The 26,081-nt window shown below is 40.4% G+C and overlaps 1 protein-coding gene across 1 annotated transcript; it reads right to left on the bottom strand.

The window, feature by feature from the left end:
- Positions 1 to 1,167: 1,167 nt before the first annotated feature.
- On the bottom strand, positions 1,168 to 11,819 carry LOC115145478 (LIM/homeobox protein Lhx4-like). The gene is made up of 6 exons (XM_029687011.1): positions 11,559 to 11,819; positions 7,721 to 7,892; positions 4,631 to 4,833; positions 3,077 to 3,231; positions 2,739 to 2,910; positions 1,168 to 2,076 (listed from the first exon to the last, which is right to left on the bottom strand). Exons 1-6 carry the CDS (start codon positions 11,635 to 11,637, stop codon positions 1,688 to 1,690), a joined length of 1,170 nt encoding a protein of 389 aa, XP_029542871.1. The 5' UTR covers positions 11,638 to 11,819; the 3' UTR covers positions 1,168 to 1,687.
- Between the last annotated feature and the right edge of the window lie 14,262 nt (positions 11,820 to 26,081).

The following is a 26,081-nucleotide window of genomic DNA, read 5'->3' as shown; positions in this document are numbered from 1 at the left end:
TACCATGACAATCAGGCCATCAGCTGCTTTACAGTGGCTCTAAGTATTACGTTTGATAATCGCTTTTGCTTGTGTTTACTTTGAGGAGTGATGCTACAGCTGTTGACAGAGAAGAGCAGCTTCTAAGCAGGATCAGTACTGGCTTTTCAGCATTAACAGTGAATGATCCTCAGTCAAGATAAGGTTGGTGTGTGGTTTTTTTATAGATAAATAAATATACTGTATTAATGAAACATTTAGTAATACCATTATTCTGTTCCTGTATCTGTCATAATGAGATAGGAATCCCCATGTTGTCAGCTGCACCAGTAAAAGAGGATATCAAATGTGAATTCCCACAGTCTTGTTGAATTGACTTTGCACTTCTCTCTACCCTACTGTCATTTGATGACAATGACTTCGAGGAGAGAGGCTGTCCACTATTAGCAGAGAGCATATCCTGGGAGTATGGACAACGGAGAAATAAATACTGACAAAATCCCCAGGACTAGAGATCATTCACAGACGAGAACAAGTCAAGCACCTACATTACAGAAGAGAATGGGTTTTTAGCAAGCAACTATCCCCTCTCAACTTCCCCATTTTGCACACAGAAGAATCTGTGGCTCCCGCATTGTACAGACAGCTGGACCAACCTTGAGTAATTCCTAAAAACCCAGTGCTGTTAGTTTCAGAATTACATTAAAAAAACTTAGCATGGGAATTGTGACACTGTTTGAAAAAAAGTATCTAATATGGAAACACTGCTGGGTTGTATTGTGCATTCATCGCTTTTCTGTTTGTTGCTGTCCATGTACAAAGAGAAGTGTAAAGTGCATTGCCAATGTAAAATGCTTTTCAACAGTGATCCTCCTCATTCAGAAGCATGCAGGAAGCTTCTTTTTTAGGGATTCCATTTAGATTGTGGCCCTAAAGCATGAAACTCACAGAGAATCTCCCTGTTGATAGGAGTGGGAGGCCGTTCCTTCTCTTGCTAGAACAAAAGCGGCACCTGCTGCGTGCTGACCCGGTAGTGAATAACCTACCGTTTCTACTTGTAGAATCGCAATGCTCGTCAATGGCCAATAACTTGACTTTGAGCCAATCAGAGTGCACGAAACACATGTGGGGGAGTCCCCCCCCCCCCCCCCCCCCCGAAAAAAAGAATAAATAAGTAATTTTCTCCATACATCCACGGATGAGCCAGTCACACTTCATATGCAATGTAAGCTATGGGACTGTAGCTAGCTAAGTGCATAGACGCAATGCGCACAACACTAAATACTTCCTCTAAGCTAGCTAACCACTGTACATTGCTGATAGCTGTTTGGGCTTGCCTCAGGGTTTAATGACAAACACCATCCCAATGCACAAACTCATGCTGGAAATTTCAAATCCAGTTTTTCCAAAGAATGAAAAAAAATCCATCCATAAAAAAAGTAGAATACAGTGTAAGTTCAACATTCAGTAGTGTTTCGTCCTTCCGTTCTGTTCTGTGTGGCGCCACTGCTCTGCTCTGGTCAGTGGTGGGTCTCCATACTTCCTTTACTCTGTTGTGGTGGGAGGGTAGCTGACGTGTAGCATGTCTACCACTTCCACATCCATTATTGGACAACAAACTATATCAAGTTTCAGGGAAATAGAAATGTAAAAAGCCTGCTTCGTCTGTCTCTGTTCCCCAGTCAGTCTGCTGTGTTCATGGTGGAGCTCAGAACTGGGAGTGGTCCATCTCGTCCAGCCATGAGGCAGGGCTGGTGGGGAAGTCTGGGTAGCCCGTGCTGCTCCCTGTGGAGAGGTCAGAGGTGGGGCCTCCTGCCATGGCCCTGAGAGCCTGTCCCACGCCACCCTGCCCCCCCTGGATCATGATGCTGTCCATGGTGAAGCCCAGGTTGTTGAGCAGCGGGGTGTGGCCGGACAGCGAGGCGATGGACGACGGCGACTGGGGGAGGCCGTAGGGACTGCCCGGCCGAATGTCATGATAGGGTTGTCCAGCAGCGTCCAGAGAGAAGCCTCCGTTCAACAAGCCTCCGTTGGCCACGTCGCCCACACTCCCATACAGACCGTTGGTGTGGCCCAGGTCTGACAGGATCTGGTCGTCTGGTGGAAGAGAGGAGGGAGTTAGCAACTATCAATTAGCCACACAGTGGTGTTTTAACACTTCTATGGAGTTGTCCTCAACTATATCAACATTATACAGCTGTTATCTTTAAATAGAATTAAGTGCCTTTATGAAACCATTTTATTGAGGCAACATAATCTGGATTTCATCTAGGTAAATGGCATAGGTGTGTAGTACTTAATAGTGTTCCCCCAGCGCTTAGTAAGAGACGACAGAGTCATGATGTATCTTAAGCTCAAACAAAGGGGGTCTGTTCATGCAATACAAAATATTTGTCTCTGACAGTCCCTCCAGTGCTGTTTCAATAACAACAATGCCCCAGAGCACTTTCCCTCTAATTGACTAAAAGCTTCACCTACTTTATAGAGTTTCTGCTACGGTGTTTTCATTTCTCGTAAAAACAGCCTCCTTTTAAAAGTGGCTTGAGACTTTTATGAGTCCCCAAAACGGGCTCACAAACATCAAATAACCATAAAAACATGGGGATGTGTAAAATGTCATTTGCATGGCCAACGCTTCTCTTTTCATGTAGGCTCCCATGGAGATATGTGAAAAGGAAGACAAGAGAAGAGGAGGAGGAGTTGAGGAAGAGAGAGAGAGAGAGAAGAAAGAGGTTTGGGGTTGGGTTAGCCATACTGACCTCTGAAGCTGAGCTCACTGTCGCTCAGTCCCGCATCATCTGCTGAACTCTCCTTCTCCACTTTGTTGCCCCCTCGGTTACGTTTGACACTTTTGTAAAACTGACCCCAGCGGTGCCGCCCTGCGTCCTTCTTCAGACGCTTCTCTTTTGCACGACGATTCTGGAACCACACCTGCCATTGGGGGATGAGAGACATTTCTCAGTAAATAAAGAAGAGAGGTTTTACTCTTCTAATTTGTGTTCATATCTACATATTATCACTGGGATGTTTTCTTAAACTAGTCCAAACTAGAAAACTGCTCCGCTTGGTAATAGAGATCCTGTTGTGAGGCACACACCTGCACTACTCTCATGTCCAGCCCCGTCTCTGAGGAGAGCTGCTCGCGGACGTGGCGCGCTGGCTTGGGAGAGTTCTTGTAGGCGATTTTAAGGGTCTCCAGCTGTTTGGCTGTGATGGTGGTTCGTGGTCGCTTTGCACCTGCCTCTGAATCATCTGAGAAAGACATGCAAGGATTATAAAATACCCTTTAGATATTTAGCTATATTTGTGACTAGCATTTTTATTGTAATTAACCTGTGGGTTTTTGATTTTGTATATCGACTAATAAATACAGGTGAAGAACTTGCTTGAATGGACTGAGGTGCCATGTATGGCAAGTTGATACCCTTCTCAAACTGTCCAACTCTAGCTGTAAGGGACATAAATCTCCCAGGAGAATTCCAGAAGAAGGGAGTTATTGGTGGCCCACCGTAAAAGTGCATTGCATCACTTAAAGATAAACAATCAGCAGGCCATGTAAATCTCCATAAATACACAGGCAGAGCTTTCAAAATCAGATCCATAAAAGGTCACAGAAACTGGAGATTTAATGCCCAGGCAGGACACTGAGAGACACCCACTGGGACCCCCTCTTCACTATCCCCTTGCCTCTTGTGATCTTTCAATTCTTCAGTATTATTGTACATAAAGGAGTTAATGCAGGCTGGTCTCATAGACTTGACGTAACATAGTAAATAAAAATATGGGACACTCAAATTAGTATGATATGTTATGTTTGGTATGGTTATATAAGACAGAAGGTTACTTAATTAAGGCAAAAATGAAATGAGGGTGATTGTTCGTTCAAGGTGAATGGGTAGGCGTATAAGGCGAACGTCTAGCAACCCAAAGGATGCGTTTTCAAATCTTATCACAGACAACTTTGCAACTACTTACTACTTTTTAGCTACACCTAGCATAGCTAACGTTAGCCACCTAGCTAACGTTAGCCACCTAGCTAACGTTAGCCACCCAGCTAACGTTAGCCACCTAGCTAACATTAGCATTAGCCACTTAGCTAATGTTAGCCACATCAAATTGGAATTCGTAACATATCAAAGGTATGGCAATTGCGTAACATATTATACAAATTGTAATACGCAACATATCATACAAATTGTATTTCGTAACATACCATACAAATTGTAATTCCTAACATACAAATTGTAATTCGTAACATATCATTCGAAATGGATGATGAAAATCTACAAATGAATACATTCCATACCAAAGATAACATATCATACTAATTTGAGTCTCACAGATTTTCGTTGATTATGTTACATCTACCCATGAATCCAGGTTGGTTAACTGCACCTTGCTGTCTGCTGAACTAACTGTCTCCTAATTCCTGCACCTTTCTCCACAGCTCCCCTGCAGAAGCCAGCAGAGATTTAGAGCACCATGCCACACGGGTGAACAAGCTTGAGGCTGCTAGTCTCAAGTCTATTTGGTGAGAATGTTCTAAATAGAACAGGTTACCAAGGAGACAAGACTGAATTATTCACACAAAATATTACTCACACAAAACAGTGGCCAAAGCAATAGGAGGATGACCCAGTCAGACACCTACCATTCTGTTTGGCCGTCTCGTAGTCCTCCTTGCACACCAGCCTGCCGTCTTCCATGAGGTAGAACTCATCCCCAGTGGCCAGCTGCCGGCTGCACATGACACAGGCGAAGCAGTGCAGGTGGTACACAAAGTCCTGGGCCTTCCGCACCACCTGGGTCGGCGGTATCCCCTGTTGGCATGATGCACACTTTGTTCCAAACCGCCTGCAAGTAAACACACACACATACACACCTGCCGTCAGATACTCAAACCCCATCCACAACAGGTAGATCCAACCCTAGTCAGCTCAGACAGAGGCGGATGATAACAAAGAAGGTCTATAACATAGTTATGACATAGCATGCATCGTTTTCGCCTCTATTTACACTAATAATAGTAATAATAGCTGTATAAGTTGTAGAGGGGGAAAGCATCAGTGGTGGAATGCATTTGTGTTGGTGGTAGGCTGGTCCTCAGGTTGACAAATGGCATGGATCAATGTAGTGGTATAGTGGGGGCTGAGAGATCCAATAGAGAGAGCTCTGAGTAAACACACTGAAGAGAACCAGTAAAGCACCGACTCAGGAGGGGCTGTAAATCACACAGCCTATACAGAGAAATAAACCCTTCCTTCAGACCAAGGTGAAGTTTCTTCATCACTGCTGGGAATCCAGCACTATACTCCAGTTCCAAGCCCCCGCCTCAGCCCCATTCCCATCCTCATCCTCCCTCTCCTCTTCCTCTCTCCCGTCCCTCTAGTGCACAGCACCACTGCAGTTTTAACATTTAAAAAAATCCCCCCTATTGTCCCCAGGGCCACCTAATAAAGTTAGCCTCCACTCTCTGACTTGCACGCTTTTTAGGTCTCATTGAAGCTTCTGACATTAAAACCTCTCAAACATGATTTAGTAAAAGCCTGTACGGATCCTGTTTTGGATAAAAGTCAAACTTAATTTTCTTCTTTAATGCCTCAGAAATCCAATCGTAAAAAGATGGAAGCAAAAGGGGGAGAAAGAGGGAAGAGAAGAAATTCAAAGTTGCTGTTTTGTGTGTCCAGCTAGGGCTGGTAGAGCAGTAATAAATTGAATTTGTATAGAGTGTCTTTGGAGTTGAAAGTTTGAGTGTTATGTGTTCTGTCTTATCCAACATAAGTATTCAACATGGCCAGAAAGGCAGGAGGATGTTGTAGGATGTTCAGCTTGATTAACCTCATTGTGTTGATCATGTCACTAAGTCTTGACACAAGCCTTTTCTCTAACATTATGAAAGTTAACTATGCAAAGAGGAAAGTCCTCACTGACCAGGGGCATAGGCACAGGTGTGCCTGGGTGGGCGCATGCCAAACCCACCCAATCCGATTGTCAGTGTTTCAAACAGGACATTATTTGTCTTTTTACCTAATCACAGTACTTGACTTGGGCAGGAGCTCACTGGAACTGAGTACTGGCATCTCAATTTTTCTTCTGCTCGAGTTCCTGCACCTCCTATAGAATATTACCTCAAAAGAATTGAGGAGTTCCTGCACCTAAATATAAATGGTACCTTCACCTAAAATGAGTACCGGCACCTATTTCAATCCAGGTCTAAACATACATACGTCATCAGATGAAATTCATAGTACGCAGTACGGGGTGGGAAAACGAAAGGGATATATAGACCATAATAATAATACATTTTATTTGGCAGATGCCTTCAGGACACTCAAGGACATCTTACATAAAATCTAGTGCTATGCGTAAAATACGATTTTATTTAGACCTATGTAATTAATTTGAATTATGCTTGATTATTTACCTGAAAATAAAGAATGAAATACGAATAAAACAAATAATAATTCAAAATAATGGGTGGTTCTGGCACGTGTCATTTCGCACGGATACCATGTGAAGTAAACAGTAGCTATCGCTGTGTAGGCTACTCACCGCAGGCTGCTCACCTTTAGCTAGCTAGCTAAGACTCAAGTAAAATGGCCAAACAAAGCTAAAGAAAATTCAAGAGACCGTGTATAGAAGAGGATGTTGAAGCATTTGCCAAGTTATTTGATATCAGTGTTTTCGACATGAAGGGCCTCCAGTCCCCCTCTATATCAGTCATTGATTGCATTGATCTAATCGAGCGCTGTTTTTATTCAACACTTTTAGAAATCATGAAAAACGCTTCTCCACTTCGACTCGCACTCTCTCCCACCCTCCGATGAGACGTCACCATCAGTCCAGTGAAATAAAAAAACTAGTTATTTCAATTTATGCTCTGATGTACCTCACAAGTAATTGGCTACAACAACTGACCCATTGCCAGTGTTATCAGGTAGCCTAGCTTGAGACTCGAGTTTTGAAATATAAGGGACTACGTTATTTATAATAATGGGTAGGACTACATTGAGAAAAACAGACCTCTCTTATTATATATGAAAATAAGCAAATGCACGAAGCAATAGTTATTTCCAGTCATTTTTAGGAATTTAATTGAATTGGAAGTAGAACTTTGCCCTGTGTTCCCCGCCCATGCACTATAGTTAGGCCCTATATGCTATTGATAATGTAATTGATATCACACAATATATTGTAGGAGCACTTGATCTCCCGTGCCCAGCAGAGAATTGCACTCGGCTTGCATTTTGAATCATAAAGTGATATCGACAAAGAAAAGGTTGGAGACCTCTATAAGCTATGGACGCCCATTGTGAATATTACTGTTATATCATGGCATTCTGTTCTAGTCTCATAGTCTGTTAATTATAGGCCTATGGTGTGTTATGTGTAGATCTATGTGAGTCGCATGTTAAATGCAAGAGTCATGGATTTGCGTAGGCCTACAATACTATTTGGTTTGTAATGCCAAATCACGTAAAATGGTTTGTTTTGTGCGATCAATTAAATTTGGCTATAGGATAGGCTAATTTTGATAATTGTATGATGATTTGAGTGATTTCACAAGTCAAAGCCAGTGCAATCATGTTGGCATTTTTTAGCTCACTTGAATGTAGGCAATTAAATATAATGCTAGCTTTGCTTAAAAGTACATTACTTTTACATATAATTCCATTAAGCTTGCTATAATCAAATGTTCGAAATTCCCATTCAATACGTTTATAAATGAAGTTATACTCACTTGAAAAAGTCCTCTTTGCAGTACACATTTCCCGCCCGCGAGAAACACTTGTCTGCCAGCAACGCTTGACAATCCGCGCACTTGAGGCACTTGGAGTGCCAGTGGCGGTCCAGCACCTTCAGGATGAACTTGTCGAGGATGTGTTGACTACAGCCCGCACACTGGGGGATTTCTGGAGGGAGAGAGAGAGATAGAATACACAGAATGCGTTAAGACAATATCCTGGTCCTGGAATACTGCAAGGAGACAGAACATTGCCGAGGCCGGTTTACAAGATCAGATCCGGATAAAATTATATTAAAAAAAATACAAAATAAAACAGTAATGCAATTCCTCATCATTATATTCGACCTCGATAAAAACATAGTCTGACAGAGTAAATTGTGTCCACCATGACATTCATTCGATTTGAGATGGAGATTGATCCCATTCCTTTACTCTGCTTTTTTAAATCAAGTGCCTGTGCCAGTGACACAATATTTAGCCTTGAAGTGGACTTGATTGGACCCCACTGATTCGATTTTTCTTATCTTAAACCGAGTAATAATGGCATGAATGAAGAAAACTAGGTTATAAGTAGGAGCACTAATAGTATTAAAAACCATACACCATTATCACCACAATACACCATTAATTATCACCATCAACATCACCAGAGCAGCGTCACTATTGCTGTGATAAGATTAGGCTATGCAAAAAAAAACGAATAATCAGATGTATTATTAGATTTATAAATATATATAGAGATAAATATTACAATGTGATATAACAATACATATTATTATTATACAGCCTTGTTTTTTTCCTTTGATATGAATATGAAACCTCGGGAAGTCATTTCCCTGCATTGGTAGCTTAACCATGTGAACAATGGCCAGGTGAAGAGGTATCTCATTAAAAAAAAGAGAATTTTCAATATCTTAGAATAGTGGCAAGAACATAAGGAAATCGAAATTAGAACGGACCCCTCAAACTCATTCAAATTGATGCAATCGGGATAAGCGGCATTCTGTGCGTAAAATCATTATCCAGCTGATTTTTTTCTGTGCTCCAGGAGTTTAATATTTTCACTGTATCTAAGGTCTGCAATTAGCCTATCCCAAACTAGTTGTTGTTTTAAATCAATTACACATGAAATCACACTGTCTAAATCATTAATCTAATCACACCCATACCAAGCTGTTTAAACGTGCGCTATAGAGGTCACGAGAAGTAATACTACATGTGCTTCTTCATTCTGTACGTTGGGAGACATTTTGGAGGACTACAATTTTCATATTTATTGTTTCTGGAAGGCTGCTCAATCAGCAACATTCATACATAAGCCGCATACACAAAGAATAGAGGTATACGTGTTACATTCCACTTATAAAGGTGTAGGCCCAAGTAAATGAAAAGATGCTGCAAAGCTCAATATCTTGTATTTTTACTATTGTGATGTGGCATTATGCCTACAGACATTTACATAACAGGTATTTCCCAATCAACTTCACACTACGATAACTATGGAGTACATGTATTTTCAATACGAGTCAATACAAAACTGAATTAAAGATAGGTGTATTTTACATCCACAAAATATGAAATAATTCCTCTGATTTGTGGTGCTTTTGTTCATTAGATTTTGGCGGCAGTGGTGGTGCTGAAAGGATAGCTCAAGGGCCTCCAGCATGCAGCCAATCTTGGCAGTAGGCCTATTCACGCTCGATGTCTAATAGCCTCTACACTTCCCCTCTCTCTCTCTCTCTCTCTCTCTGCTTGACTTATAAATCACACGATTATACCACTTAAGATCTCTGGTGTGCCTCAAGAGGGGTCCTCAAATCTAAGAAAATGTGATCCTATACGCTTCCTTTCCTCTGTTAGGCGGCTGTATTTCGATAGATGTTCATTTCTCACCAGTCTGATAGGGATACTAACTTTTTTTTTTTTTAACAGGACTTAAAAAGTGTTTCATATCAACCAAGTCATGTGCTTATTAGCTACAGCATCGGAATGACTGTACTGTAACACCTTTATACGAAGCCTATAGTATTAGGGAACGAGCTCATAGCCTATGGAGCTCATAGGCCTATAGTTGATATGTGTTGTAGATAGCATGACCTACACTTCAAAGCAAGCAGACTGTAAACTCTATTCAGGAAGTAATCTTCTTCTTCTTGGGGCTTTGTGCCAAAAACCGTTTAAGAATAATTACCCTTATTCGTAAGAGCATGCGAACAGCCATATTCATCATGATAATAATGTTTAGATACATAATACTAAAATATTTTTATTCGTAGAGTAATCCGGTATTAAATCCAGCATGTATGCACCAAGGGGGGTTGAGTGGCAAGATCTTTACCCAATCTTTTAATCTCCCTCGATTTACAAAATTAAAGAGCATACGCCGCCAATATACAGGCTATTTGTACACGTTAAACAAATTATATTTCACAATTCTGCGTTGTTTCACTTTGTGCATTATGCGTTATGTTTCACTACCTTTATCAATAATGTATGGTAGCCTAAATGAAGGTCGTATTAACTAATACAAGAGACAGTTTTTGACAGTCTCTCTTTTAAATGAGTTAAATGGGTTAACTGTTGTGCACGCTATAAAAAAACGGAATACAATCATGTACTAAATCGTAAGAAATTAGTCTAGATTTTGATATATATATATATATGTTTTGTTTATACTCTCCAGCGCTGAAAGAAGCAATGGCTCGTTTGGATCTGCGATATAAAGGAGTATTTCATTGTGGATTAAGAGCAACATTTGAGGTAAAACCATAATAGGTCCATCTGTACATTTCAGTGGCTCGCACATGAATAATTAGGTCAGGAATTTATCCTATCCCAGTTCTATCTTGATCGCATGATCAGATTATATAGGCCTGAAGATTAACATGACGACGATAAAGAGCAGATGCGAAGATACGCAATTCTTTGCTTTGATGCTGAGGTAGGCTAGTTATTGCACACACAATATAGTGAAATATTTAATGTTTTTCATGTTTTAATAGAAATGACGACAAAACCACCTGTTTTAGTAGGCTATAATATCATGTATGTGTCAAACAATAATAAGACAGACATAATTGTACAATTATGTAGCCTACAATAGTGCAAAAACACAGCTTTAACAGAAACATTAAAGCATACATTAACATATATAGCCTGAATCATTCAGATATGACTCAGTAATAGCTGTCAGTCAAACCAGCTGGGTAAAGAGAGTAGGTGATGACAACGTCTGATCTCTCGTACGTGGCCAGACTCGTTTGCAAATAAACAGCTGTCTTGCATGTCTCTGATTGTAAACCAGAGGCAACCCTCTCATACAGCACGAGGGAATAGAATACAGGAGGTAGAAAATATAAATATCTTAAAGTGTGTCTATGTCTTGATGAGTAAAGTATTATGCACGTCAAAACCTAGGCCCATGCACATGGGGCTTCTGAAATAGAGTAAAACCCGCACGTACAACTCGTGCAAAGGGCTGGAGTTTATAAACAACACTGTGAGCAGTTTAAACAATACATATTTGTGACAAAGAATCTCTATCTATACAGCATTCCATAAAATTCCATATGAGGACCAGAAGATCAAAATGAGATGCTACTAATATCCTCACTTCAAATAATAATATAAAACACACGTAAAATATGAGTCAGTGGAGTAAGAGCCACAATAGTATGAATACATATCACTGTCTTCATTAGCCTGTCTGTCCCTCAACCCTGTGTAATTAACCGCTGCATCTGTTCTACAGCAGTGCTCTGCAGCATTTCAAAGCTCACCTGCCAATGTCCTTATGATATAATCAATAGAAAAGGAAATGGAAAAGCCTTACGTTGCATTGGCACTCCGAGTATCTCCGGTAGACCCTTCACAGGACTCTCTGTTGGTAGAACAGCGGCACTTTGCATCATTGTGATCCAAAACCGGGAATAAACACACACATATACACGGTGGGCTGAAGCTCCCGTCTATTTAGTGAAAAGGGTCGAATATATCAAATAGAAACTGGGTATGGACCCTTCTGTAGATCTAGCTGTCCCGTTAAAGTCCGGTTTGTTTTATTATTCTGGAATATTGTCCTGTGCTTGCCGGATTTCGCTGTGCTCTTTTGGTATGATCATACAGGCTGCTTGATTCATTCACACTGCAGGGGCAACCGTGACGTCACCATAGCATGGGCACCGCCCGGGACCAATAGGATCCTCGGACTAGCCTCAAATGGGCGGAAGAATTCTGCTTGTGAGAACAGGTGAGAAGAAGGAAGAAGTAGTGACGAGACAGAATGCCACCAGAAAGGCGGGACCTTCTTTAGGATAGTATCAATAAATACAGGCTTGCTTTGCTCGTAGCATTGTCTCTCTGTCAGTATAACTGAAAGGGTAAAACGTTGGTCAATTGAAAATGACAATATGCTTTGATAGACTTTGCTCTAGTCCGGTATGCCAAATCACTCTTCAGAGACGTGAAATGTGACATTGAGCAACCGTTAGCCTATAGGCTAACTAGTCTGTACAGTCGAATCCATAGCCTACCTGCTCTGATATGAAAGAGATATAAAATTAATCAGTTTCCTCGTATTGTCAACGATTTCACAATTATGCTATCTATAAATTGCATGTGGGTAAATGCTTTTTTCTGCTCTAAACCTTCAGGCAAAGTAAGTCCTATTTCTTAGGGTTATACGAGTTATTGAATCTGGTTGCCGATAGCATACAAAAAAGCATCGTTGGTGTGTAGGCTAAAACAACATTTGAATTACATTTTGTTGATTGGACAAAATCACAATATTTGTGTCTGATCTCTATGAATAGGATGTAACCTGACTGTAATGAAGACCTGTTGTCAGAGAGCCTTGACAGGTATTCGAAGTCCAAGCACAATCCTTCTGACAGTGTTAATTTCAATTCCGCGTTTGAGAGACTGCTCTCGGATAAAATATTCCCTCAGGAGAGTTCGTAGTTCAAGCTAGATGAACTCAATCTTCGCTTCCAATTTTCTTCAAGCATAAAATGAAATGCACAGTTTGCTCGGTCTGCGTCCCACGCGTTCAGATAAACAATAGCATGCAGTCCTATTTCACTCAGGTTGAACGAAATTGTACAAGCAGCCGACCATCTGAATCTCGGAATATCTGAATACAAAATACCTAGCATGTAGGCAGGTTTATGTCTGCTATTACCCTAACCCGTACCACCATTACTAACAACAAGTGTTTACAATAATGATCATGAACATTTCTAACATTAAAATAATACATTTAGCCTATTAATCATAATAGAATTAGGCAATTACAATAATAATAACAACAATAATATGAATATGAATATGAATAATAGCCTTTAAAATCAACATCATTTTGATAATGAACACAATAACTGTAGAATATTTTGTCCCGATACAACAATTACATAAGATTATAACAGACATTTGGGGCATAAGGAATATATGTTTTTTCTGTTCACCTTGCGTCCACCTGTGTCATTTCGAGTGAATCGGAATGAAACTGACAAAACGTTATATCTAATTACAACTAAATTACTGCCATCGTTATCTCGTTACTTGGTGGATATTCACTTCAAATGGACTAAGATACCCCCCTCAAAAACATTCTTTAACCATTAACCACCTTTGGGGTTTATCTAAAAATCAACTAAAACATCCATCTTTATTGGATTTAAACACACTTACAATGTATGGATATAAAGGGAGTCAATTCCAAAGGGTATTTTGTCGACCGCCAAGGAGGCTTATACAGCTATTGTTGGTTAACTTAACACTATCCTGCCCCTAAAGGTACACGAACAGTCACGCGTTTCTACATACATGTCTCGGATATTTTCTCTGTTTTTCTGTTTTTGTACAACTACAAACTCGTTTTTGCAGCTGTAAAAAAAAATACTAGCCTCCTACCCACATGACTCAATCTAGTTGGCCTATCATTTGCAGACTGACAATATAGGCCTACTAGGTTATAGGTGAACCCATGTCTAAAAAAGAGAATATATTCTGTTACATTTGCATAATGGTGATATGATATTTCAGATAAAGCTATAGGATATTTAAAATGTAGCGGATGATTCCATTGTTTCACATTGTAATGCTGTATGGCCTACAAACCACATACGCCGTTGTGTGTTTAACGTTTGAAATGTAGTTTAGTCAAATGAAAACACTCATCAAATTGATTGAATGGGAGCAGCAGGGATATTCTGGGAATAGGCTACACCCCACACCAGCCCCACAAGCGCTAAACCCGTCTTTATGCCAGGTGTCCCAGTTATACCCACCCCCTTCATCCCTCCTCTCACCCAGGCCGGTGTGGCAAGGGAATCATCCCGTCGAACACTTTCATTTTCATTACACTTTTCCCCCCAAGATTATTCAATTACTCTGATTGTCGAGTGGTTCGAAAACATGCATTTGAATTATAAATACAGTGTGGAGAAAATGTTTTTACTTAGACTGTCAACATTAGGTCATACAATTAGATTCATTGATATATGTAGGCCTACAGAGGATACATGCACATTCGATAGAAAATGGGTGACACAATTAGGATGTTATTTATTTTATTCATATACATTGCCTAGTAATGAAAGTAAAAACAGGCAGAATAATATATCATAAAGCAGATCAAAATATCTCAAGTGAAGTATAACTATTGAAATAGTATAAACTGTGGAATTTGCGTAAACGAGTGGTTGATCCCTTGCTAGAACGTATCCTCCAAATAAAATGAGTGAACAGGAACCTATAACTCAAGTAAATGGCGATTTTTCTGCCACCGCTGTTGACCCAGTCACCTCTAATTAGATATAATATTTCAGTGTACGAGTTCATTGACATCTGCGATTCACAAATCCACCTTATTGGTAAAGCACAAGGACCAAGAGGTCTCAGAATACAACCATTAATTCTCACCACTGGACCGCTATTGTTCATAGGCTAACCAGGCCTTCCCCAATGCCTTCTTGTAGATGTTAAAACGTTTGCACCCAAAAGGCTAGCTAGCCATCATGATTACCTTTAACGAAATGAAGCGTCATCGATGCTTATTATTAAAACCAAGACACACTAAGGGAAGTGGTTTGGTGATTTACAAGGAGAACAAATAACTTGAGGATATAGCTTATTATCTTACTTGAAATACAGTTGATAGTTGTGGGTCATTAACCAGGTTTCCATCCAATCATTTCATGGGAATTAATTACCTGACGCATAAAACAAGAACAGGCTGAACCTAACCTAACCTAAATGCACCGTAGATGTATATAAACCCTGGATTGCTGTTACTATGTATTGACCATTGAGAGGCGTTGAAGCCACCGGTCGGCCATATTGGGACTACCGAGTAGGAGCAGTCCTCCATAGGAACGAATGGAATTATACAGTATTTCAATTAAATGTTTCAAGGAAAAAAATAACCTATATTTAAGTATTTTTGTTGTTGTAGTGGGGACAGTAACATTAGTACTCTCTAAAAATTAATTTAAGGGAAATGTTTTACTTTATTATTTATTTGAAAAAAATATGTTTAGCTCACATATTATAATTTAAAAGCATGCATTAAGGTGTCTGTAATATAATAAACGTGTCAAAACGTAGATGATGACATTTATAAATTCATTTCTATTGATTGAAACATATTTTGGGAGGAGGAGTACCAAGATGGCTGCTTGATGTCTTCATTACTGCTCCCCCTGTTTGTCATCCAGGGGTTATACACATAATTTAAATACACATAGGTTTTCCTGTAAGCCAGTAGATCAGTAACTAAACATGCTCACACACACACGGCTGAGAGAGCAGAACTGTACAGTGTAGGCTTTACCATCACTATAACCATCACTATAGGCAGCCAATATGCACACGAAAACAGTCAATTGTGATTGGGAAAAACATGATTCAAAATTAAAATAGAAAATTCAATGGTCCATTTATGCTCTCTATTGTATCTTCTTCATAAAATAGCAATAATATCCTGGTAAATAATGAGTAATAATCCAAATTCAAGGAGCAATAATATTTTATCTGTTGGAAATTGTAATGAATTTATACTTTTAATACATTTGTAATTTTGTAATTTAGGCTATTATAGTGATACACGTCACTCGTATTGAACCTGGAACAAAGCACTGTGTCTAGGAGAAATCTCAAAATCGCTATCTTCTACTTATCGAGTTACATTTGATAAGCCTACGTAGCCTACTTGACACAGACACGGAAATCGCAATGAATGGACCAAGTCGAACCCGAGACCAGAAAAATGCAAGTCCTATTGAAGACCAACAACCTCTCCCTCAACGTGATCAAGACAAAGGAGATGATTGTGATAGGAAAAGGAGGACCGAGCACGCCCCCATTCTCATTGACGGGGCTGTAGTGTAGGAGGTTGAGAGCTTCAAGTTCCTTGGTGTCCACATCACCAACAAACTAACATGGTCCAAGCACACCAAGACAGTCGTGACGAGGGCACGACAAAACCTATTCCCCCTCGGGAGAATGAAAATATTTGTCATGGTTCCTCAGATCCTTAAAAGGTTCTACAGCTGCACCATCGAGAACATCCGGACAGGTTGCATCACTGCCTGGTATGGCTATTGCTCGGCCTCTGACCGCAAGGGGCTACAGAGGGTAGTGCGTACGGCCCAGTACATCACTGGGGCCAAGCTTCCTGCCATCCAGGACCTCTATACCAGAAGGTGTCAGAGGAAGGTCCTAAAAATTGTCAAAGACTCCAGCCACCCTAGTCATAGACTGTTCTCTCTGCTAAGAGGTACTGGAGTGCCAAGTCTTGGTCAAAGAGGCTTCTGAACAGCTTCTACCCCCAGTTCATTTAAAAAAATGTCCTACCCAGACTATTCCCCCCCTCTTTTACGCCGCTGCTACTCTCTGTTATTATCTATGCATAGACACTTTAATAACTCAACCTACATGTACATATTACCTCAATTACTTCGACTAACCGGTGACTCTGTACCCGAACCCCCTGTATATAGTCTCGCTATTGTTATTTTACTGCTGCTCTTTAATGACTTGTTCCTTTTATTTCTTATTCTTGTTCATATTTTTAAAACCGCATTGTTGGTTGAGTGCTTGTAAGTAAGCGTTTCACTGTAAGTTCTAAACCTGTTGTATTCGGTGCATGTGACTAATAACATTTAATTTGATTTGATTTGATTGTAATTTTGTCAAACCACCATAATAAGAGTTCAAAATGTCCAGTATTTCTATGTTCAGACTTTCAGAATAGTGAAAAAATGCACGCTGAGGGAAAATAGAGCCACTCTACAAATTATTACTAACCCAAACATAGTGGGGACAAATGGGCCATCTACACCTTCAGAGAAGGGCTAAGGATTTAAAAAATATTGATTATAATAATATAATGATTATTATATTATTATTTTAAAATATGTTCTGATTTAATCTCTTCCGTTTTTGTTTGAAAGGAAAGGGTTAAAACTGAAGCGAAAAAATGTATATATGCTGGTCTCTGGGGAGATAAATCTAGCTGGCTAGTCAGCCATTGGCTAGGCCATCAGAAGCTAGATGAAGACATCTGCCATTCAAATTTATTAGGGCACACTTTTAGAGTGACAGTGGAATCGACTAATCACATCTTAACTTAGTGGGTGGGACCGTTTTTACAAAAACTAACTGAAACTCCGGCCTTCTTGAAGGCCAACAGATCATTGCACAATAGCGAGCAGTAGTTTCCCAAGGTCTAGCTAGCTAGCTTTTGTTGTCGGCTAGTTTGCAGCAGCTGCATGCAGGAGGTGTTATTAAAGAGGCTGTATTTGCTATTTTTTTAGCTTCTCCCTTTTCAATAATAACTTTCAACAAGTAGTTAAGTTTCAAATGATCATCATCTGGTGATTGGAACTGTGTTATTTGTTGCAGAGCGCTTGCTGTTGTTAGCCATCTCTTTGAAAATAACTTATGTGTGTTTAAATATTGTTGCATTTAAAGTGGAACTGACAGCATTTTAGCAACATGATAGAATATGACACTTATAAAAAATTATATCTGACAAGCGACCACTTAAATATGGTCATTTTCACGTTTTCATAGATTCTAAGAATGTTTGGGAATTACATATACTAAGGCATTTGTGAAAATCCTACAGCAATATAGAGTGGTAAAGCCGCTGCGCATTTGGACAATTAATAGACAATGCAGTAAGTAAAACCGAATAAAAACATCTGTCTTGTCCAGGACCAGAGTCTGCACAGACCGGTGCGCTTATAGCCAGTCAGAGCTACAGTAGACCTTTTTATAAACAAGCAATTTGCCACACAGGCCTGTCATTCACTTTGAATCTTACTGTGTATTTACAGGCAATTGCAATAGCCGACATTAGATCATTAGAACGCATTCGCCAAAAGCGACAAAATACACCGGAATGGATTTCTGCAAACATGGAAACACCACGGGAGTCCTCTTACATTTGGGAACTTTACAGTCCTATTGATTAAACAACCATGAAAAGGTAAAAGGGTAGGCTCTCTCTTCCTCAGTTATGCACATCAACAACAACAAGATAACAACTAATACTATCCAGAGCAAGATGAGCTCAAATCTAACAAAGGAACATTAGATAAATCCTCTCAAACTTTTTCAGCTAGTTGGCATTCAAAATTACACTGATAAACGATGAGGAATTGTAGCCTCCTCGTCCTTCTGCAGCTTGCCTGCCAATGCATGCTTGTCCCAACCAAGCACCCAAGCTAACTAGCTAAAGTTGGCTAGATTGCTAGCTAGCTACTTCCAGACACAAATGACAGAATATCTCATTCTGAGCATTTTACTCACCTTAGCAGAGCTTGTTAGGCTGTTTACATGTTATCTAGAGCATTATTGACTAAGTATTGTATTTTCCCCCTACGTTTACAAACACCAGTCATATTCAGCGGGTGTTATGCATTTGTACATTCATCAGTTGTTCTGCGCTCTGGCACACTCGGTCGAGAGTGCTCTGAAATCAAAGATAGCCAGAGTGAATTTTCGAACGCAGAGATATGCTAACTGGATATCAGTTGTTCAGGTTCTTGCTAGCTAACCAAATGACACCTGCATCTCTAGCTGTGTATAGCCACAGAAAAACGATATGAGGAGGAAAAGTCAGTCACTCACCGACTGCTCCAATGGCATGACATGACATCCTCCTAGCAGCTAACTACCTAGCTAGCTATTTAGCGAAGGTTAGGCTCTGTGTGTTTAGCTTGCTACATAAATAGATATGCTAGCCTATTAGCCACGTTATGGCTGACTTGTGATCATTGCCCCTCGCTAGTTTGATTGTATTGATATTCCCAGCATTAGTTACATTTGTCTGTTTTTGTCCAGAATATTGAGTTATTGAAACTGAAACAGTGCCTCCGAATGGAGGCAGCAAAGAATGTACCAGGCCAGCTGTGATTTACAACCTGATAGCAATATTTTTTGGACTACCAGGAAATGTATTGGTGAATTAAATTAAGCATGCATTGAACTGCATTTGACGGATATTCTGATTGCCTGGTTCCTTCATATCTGCAAAGTAGTTCAAAATGCTGTCAGTTCAACTTTAAACTTTAGGTCACTGGTTACTTTGTGTGCTAAACGTGAAAGTTTTTTTGCAATTGCAAATTTCGATTGGGAAATGTTTAATGGTTTTGTTTTTGTATTCTTATGATTGGGACCTACTTGCGTATTATGTCTGAGTTTATGGACTGCATATCCTTTAACATCATGCTATGTGTGACTGCTGTCTTTCCATCAGCCCTATGCAGTGGTGTAGTAGTGCCTGGAGAAATGGGTATACTCTATTTTTGCAAAAAAGTTCCCAAATGGCCCACCCAGTGAAGGAAAGGCACCCTGTGTGAAAAATCCTATATTTACCAATAGATGTTTTCAGTACTTTAGTAAAAAGACTTGAAAGTACTACTTAAGTAATAATTTGGACTACCAGGAGGGTTTCGAGCCCGGATCTGTAGCGATGCAGTGCCTTAGACCGCTGCGCCACTCGGGAGGCCCACACTTTTTGTTTATATAGAAAAATACAAAGATTTGATGGTCTAAGTCCACAACAATGCTTAAACCACATCAATCTGATTGGGTGGGCTGTCAGGGCCTGGCTCCCCAGTGGGTGGGCCTCTGTCCACCCAGGCCCATCCATGTCTACACCCCTGATGGAAACAGCACATGATGACAATTGCATATCACAAATAGCCTATTAACCAACACTTTGGACTAAACCTTTCCAACACCTGGTTTGCATACCCAGTGTTACCTTATATAACATTTACTGGTAGATATCATAAATTGAAACGTCTTTCCTACCCTAATGGCAACCGAAGTCATTCATCTGTGAGCTGCTCCATGCCAAAACCAGTTGAGAGCTCCACACTCTTGCTGCCTGCAGGTGATATTCCGCTGAAACTAGGTTGTGTGCGGAGCGTACGTGAATATATTTAATTTGCTTTGCGATTGTGTAGGCTACTTTTCATGATTTCTCATCTGTACTACATAATTGTTAAATCCTATACCACCACTACACTAATTTGATACGCATCCGTAGGGATTAAGAAGTGAGTATACGCAATGGCTAATGAAAAAAAAGTGGGTACACGATTTATACCTGCGTATACCCTTTACTACACCGCTGGCCCTTTGTGTTTTACAAAAAAGTGCACTCTCTACATGAGCGCGCTGGTATTATGGTTGCTGTCCACAAATCTGTGACATTGAAGGCCTATAAATTCGCCACTGCGCAAACATGTCTATAATAGATATAAAGGCTGTTAATATAATTTTTTTCAAGAAAGGAGTGTATATATTTGGCCTGGTGAATCGTTTTTTTGCGCTGACTGAATGGAAGCTGATAATTATTCGAGTTTTACTCCGCTGGTCTCGGGAAGAAATTACGAGTCCTCACTGTCTGAGACCTAGTCAAGACCGAGTACAAATGTATCCGATACCGAGACAAGACCGATACACTCAATATGTGGACCGAGACACATACAACACTGAATATATGTACAGGTTTGAACATCACATTTAATGAATGAACTTCCTACATTTAAAGGGGAAATTATGTGGCGGGTGACACTTTGCTTCTAATATCTAATATTTTGAAACCGTGACTGCTGTGACATGCAACACATTTTGGGCCAGTTTCAATTGTGGCCTAATGAAACAAATATCGTTTTGGAGTGGATTTTCTCTTTAAGAGGCATAATAACCACAGGGAGCATCATTACTGCCCATCGTTTTGACAAAACACGAACAACGTCATTCAAACATACCTACTCAGGTGGATTTCAGGCGTCATGTTCATTTCAGCACCACTCCTTCTGATCAGCGCTCAACCTGGCGGAAGCGGGGCAGAGTGGTCTTCTTGTTTACTCCAGCTAGGTTCTTCTGTAAGCACGAGGAGAAAGCAGTAGCATTTTGCAAAAAAATGTTTTTTCCGTTTGACTAAAAATAGAAACATAAATAGAGAACCACGGTGGCCGAGGCATCATGTCAGAACGCGCTCCCCATTTCTTTGCCAGAAAAAGAAAGATAGGGGACCTCAGGCGAGGGCAGGGAGAACATTTAATTGCACTTGTGAGCAAATTCTATTAGGGAATAGTCTCCTGACAGGTCCTATCCATTTAGGTAATTAGTAGAAGAGATTGTTTGAACAAACGAGTTGTATTCCACAGCGATCTGATTGACTACTATTCTGTTGCTTAGTAAGTTATATTTTCCATTTGATTTCGTTATCTGTTGGCTAATGTAATCAAATCGTTTAGTCGTTATCATTAGCCCACAACAAGAGGTAGGCTATGTATGGTTCCATACGTAACAAGATGTCCTCATACAATAACTGATCATCTGTGTTGTAATGTCTGATGACGCGTTTTAAAAATGTAATGTGAATGGTGCCATTACATTTTTTTTGTTGCAATTTTTCAGAATATGTAACCTAGTTACAAATACTGTCGACACCATTGCACTTAGGTCTTTAAAATGACCAAACTGAATACTTAAAAAATAAACCTCACAAATGTTTATTTTGCAATAATGGTTATCCACCTCCCCATTTAATAACAGGCCTACGTTTAATTTTAAAACATCAAAAAGGCTTATATTTTGTTTAAATGCTATAGGATAATCAGAATTTCCTTGTTGACAAATGAGAACAAGTAGCCTTGACACTGATGATCTACAGTACATCTTGTAATAAACACGGGAATACATGGGAAACAGAAAATATTCCCTGATGAGTGACAAGGCATGGGTGTTTGAGTGCATTATTAAACCAATGTGATTGACACATCCGGGAATTTGTCCAAGTTTATCATCCATGTACCCGATGTTAGGCAGACACGGAGGGTTACGAAACTTTCTGTTCTTTCAAGTTGGCATGGTCCCTATTTAAACTCCAAAACGTAGAGAACAGTACCAAGGCCTGATTAGATTCTGAAATGTATTGATCAATTGTTCCTCCACTCCACTCACCCCAACCCAGCCCACTCCTTTATCAAACAGCAGCCCACTAAGGTACACTGGAGATGGACTGAGAAATATAAAGCAACTGCTCCTGACATAGTCTTCTCTGGCTAAACACAAGTAGAGCTGTACAGCAAAAGAAAAAAGCCCTTATTCCCTGCTTCTATTCTGTCAATCAACCTGCTCCCCTGGGTTAAGAAAAACCCACACACCGACCAGCAGCCCCATAAATAACAGTCACAGGAGAGTCTGAGTGCAAACAGTAGAACTCCAGTCAGAGGGCTGTGGACTGAGATATATGCATGCAGGTATAAAGTATCTATCTACACATCTTCAAGCAACTCTTTATCATGAAATACTGAATAATTACACTCAATAATATTCACGTGAGGAACAAGTGGAATTATTGTAAAATGGATTCTGCTGTGTATGTATAGTCCTTCCTCCCAAGTATGCATGGGGGGTACACTATTTTGACTGCTATAGCTCAATCTGTGATATCTTCTGTACTCTCATGGAGGTATGTATCTTCTGCTATGCCTGCTCCTGGGATGATCCGGTGGCCATGGTGGGGATGGGATGGTGAAGATGAGTCAGAGATGGGTCCAAGAGGAGGGGGTGGAGTCACAGCAGTAAAAGGAGATGAATCTGACCCTGCTATTTTCGGGGCAAATGTAAAAAAGGAGTAAATGGGTGAATGAGATGTGATAAGGGTATCATATACAATTGAAGATAGAAGTGTTCATACACCTTAGCCAAATACATTTAAACTCAGTTTTTCACAATTCCTGACATTTAATCCTAGTAAAAATTCCCTGTCTAAGGTCAGTTAGGATCACCACATTATTTTAAGAATGTGAAATGTCAGGATAATAGTAGAGAGAATTCAGATTTCAGATTTGATTTCTTTCATCACATTCCCAGTGGGTCAGACGTTTACAGACACTCAATTAGTATTTGGTAGCATTGCCTTTAAATGGTTTAACTTAGAATCAGCTTTCTATTTCGCAACAAAGCCTCCTTCACTCACGCCGCCAAACTTACCCTAGTAAAACTGACTATCCTACTGATCCTCGACTTCGGCGATGCCATCTACAAAATAGCTTCCAACACTCTACTGAGCAAACTGGATGGAGTCTATCACAGTGCCATCCGTTTTGGTACCAAATCACCTTATACCACCCACCCCTGCGACCTGTATGCTCTAGTCGGCTGGCAGTCGCTACATATTCGTCGCCAGACCCACTGGCTCCAGGTCATCTATAAGTCTATGCTAGGTAAAGCTCCGCCTTATCTCAGTTCACTGGTCAGGATAACAACACCCACCCGAAGCACACATTCCAGCAGGTATATCTCACTGATCATCCCCAAAGCCAACACCTCATTTGGCCGCCTTTCTTTCCAGTTCTCTGCTGCCAGTGACTGGAACGAATTGCAAAAATCGCTGAAGTTGGAGACTTTTATTTCCCTCACCAACTTTAAACATCAACTATCTGAGCAGCTAACCGATCACTGCAGCTGTACATAGTCCATCTGTAAATAGCCCACCCAATCTACCTACCTCATCCCCATACTGTTTTTATTTATTTACTTTTCTGCTCTTTTGCACACCAGTATCTCTACTTGCACATCATCATCTGCTCATTTATCACTCCAGCGTTAATCTGCTAAATTGTAATTATTCGCTCCTATGGCCTATTTATTGCCTACCTCCTCATGCCTTTTCCACACACTTTATATAGACTTTCTTTTCTCTACTGTGTCATTGACTTGTTTGTGTTATTGGCTTGTTTATTGTTTATTCCGTGTGTAACCCTGTGTTGTTGTCTGTGTCACACTGCTTTGCTTTATCTTGGTCAGGTCGCAGTTGCAAATGAGAACTTGTTCTCAACTAGCCTACCTGGTTAAATAAAGGTGAAATAAATAAATAAAACATTTTTTTAAACTTGGGTCAAACGTTTCAGGTAGCCTTCCACAAGTTCCCCACAATAAGTTGGGTGAATTTTGGCCCATTCCTCCTGACAGAGCTGGTGTAACTGACTCGGGTTTGCAAGCCTCCTTGCTCGCACACACTTTTTCAGTTCTGCCCACAAATGTTCTATCGGATTGAGGTCAGGGCTTTGTGATGGCCACTCCAATACCTTGACTTTGTTGTCCTTAAGCCATTTTGCCACAACGTTGGAAGTATGCTTGGGCCATTGTCCATTTGGAAGACCCCATTTGTGACCAGGCTTTAACTTCCTGACCGATGTCTTGAGATGTTGCTTCAATATATCCACATCATTTTCCTACCTCATGATGCCATCTATTTTGTGAAGCACCCCCACATGATGCTGCCACACCCGTGCTTCACGGTTGGGATGGTGTTCTTTGTCTTGCAAGCCTCCCCCTTTTCCCTCCAAACATAAATATGGTCATTATGGCCAAAAGGTTTTTGTTTCATCAGACCAGAGGACATTTCTCCAAATAGTACGATCTTTGTCACCATGTGCAGTTATAAACCGTAGTCTGGCTTTTTTTGTCGGTTTTGGAGCAGTGGCTTCTTCCTTGCTGAGCGGCATTTCAGGTTATGTTGATATAGGACTCGTTTTACTGTGGATATAGATACTTTTGTGCCTGTTTCCTCCAGCATCTTCACAAGGTCCTTTGCTGTTGTTCTGGGATTGATTTGCACTTTTCGCACCAAAGTATGTTCATCTCTAGGAGACAGAACGCGTCTCCTTCCTGAGCGGTATGACGGCTGCGTGGTCCCATGGTGTCTATACTTGTGTACTATTGTTTGTACAGATGAACGTGGTACCTTCAGGCGTTTGGAAATTGCTCCCAAGGATGAACCAGACTTGTGGAGGTCTTGGCTGATTTTCCCATGATGTCATGCAAAGAGACACTGAGTTTGAAGGTAGGTCTTGAAATACATCCACAGGTACACCTCCAAATGACTCAAATGATGTCAATTAGCATATCAGAAGCTTCTAAAGCCATGACATCATTTTCTGGAAATTTCCAAGCTGTTTAAAGGCACAGTCAACTTAGTGTATGTAAACTTCTGACCCACTGGAATTTTGATACAGTGAAATAATCTGTCTGTAAACAATTGTTGGAAAAATGACTTGTCATACACAAATTAAAAAATGAGTTTTAATGACTCCAACCTAAGTGTATGTAAACTTCCGACTTCAACTGTACGAACCTCCTTTTTTTCTCTCCATTTTAAATTATTCACTGTTTTCACCTGCTGGAGCTCTATAGGGGGAAAGCTTCATAGTATTGTTAAGGTCAGATAGAGATGACAGAAAATGTATCAGACCTGTCCTTCATTTTAACACATCAACACATTGGTAGTAAACATGCAGGCTGTGAATACAGGAGAGGCTGACAATAAAACGGTGCATTGTCTAATTTATGGAAGACAACACCATACAGAGCAGCAAGGTGATTTTTCTGCCCTCGAGGTTCCAGCTTCCATAACATTACATGTTACATTCTGGTACAGCGCTATAGTCATTGCCTGACGACTCAAACGGAGTTCTTCCACTGCTCTATCGTTCACTACATACTTCAGTCTGAAACTGCCATCATTGAAGTCGTTTGTGGTGACGTCATAATGAGGGGTGTTGTACAAAGCAAAGTCATCGGCGATTGGATAATCTCTAACCAATCAGAGTATCAAAGCCAATGCCCCCAAAAAATGTAAAGCCGCTTTACCCACCAAGTGTGTACTGGCTCTGGCCCAACCCATCTGTCTCTGGGGCCAATCAGAATGGTTAGAATGTGTTTGAGTTCTAGAAATTGTCAGGGAGGCACTCAGATTCAGACTTATTGTGGTTACCTATCGCAGAGGGCGTAAAATAAACTCCTGAAACTAGATCCCCTA

This window comes from Oncorhynchus nerka, linkage group LG17, assembly GCF_034236695.1.
Source record: "Oncorhynchus nerka isolate Pitt River linkage group LG17, Oner_Uvic_2.0, whole genome shotgun sequence".
In the NCBI taxonomy this organism is placed as follows: Eukaryota; Metazoa; Chordata; class Actinopteri; order Salmoniformes; family Salmonidae; genus Oncorhynchus; species Oncorhynchus nerka.
Note: the sequence above shows the minus strand (reverse complement) of the source record. Positions and strands in the feature narration are given on the sequence as shown.

What these genes read in the sequence shown, in the direction of transcription:
- LOC115145478 (XM_029687011.1), bottom strand. Translation starts at nt 11,637, where the DNA reads ATGATGCAAAGTGCCGCTGTTCTACCAACAGAGAGTCCTGTGAAGGGT. An exon ending in ACTCGGAGTGCCAATGCAAC is followed by an intron (nt 7,893 to 11,558) that starts GTAAGGCTTTTC and finishes CTCTCCCTCCAG; the next exon opens with AAATCCCCCAGTGTGCGGGC. An exon ending in CAGTGAGCTCAGCTTCAGAG is followed by an intron (nt 2,077 to 2,738) that starts GTCAGTATGGCT and finishes CTCTTCCACCAG; the next exon opens with ACGACCAGATCCTGTCAGAC.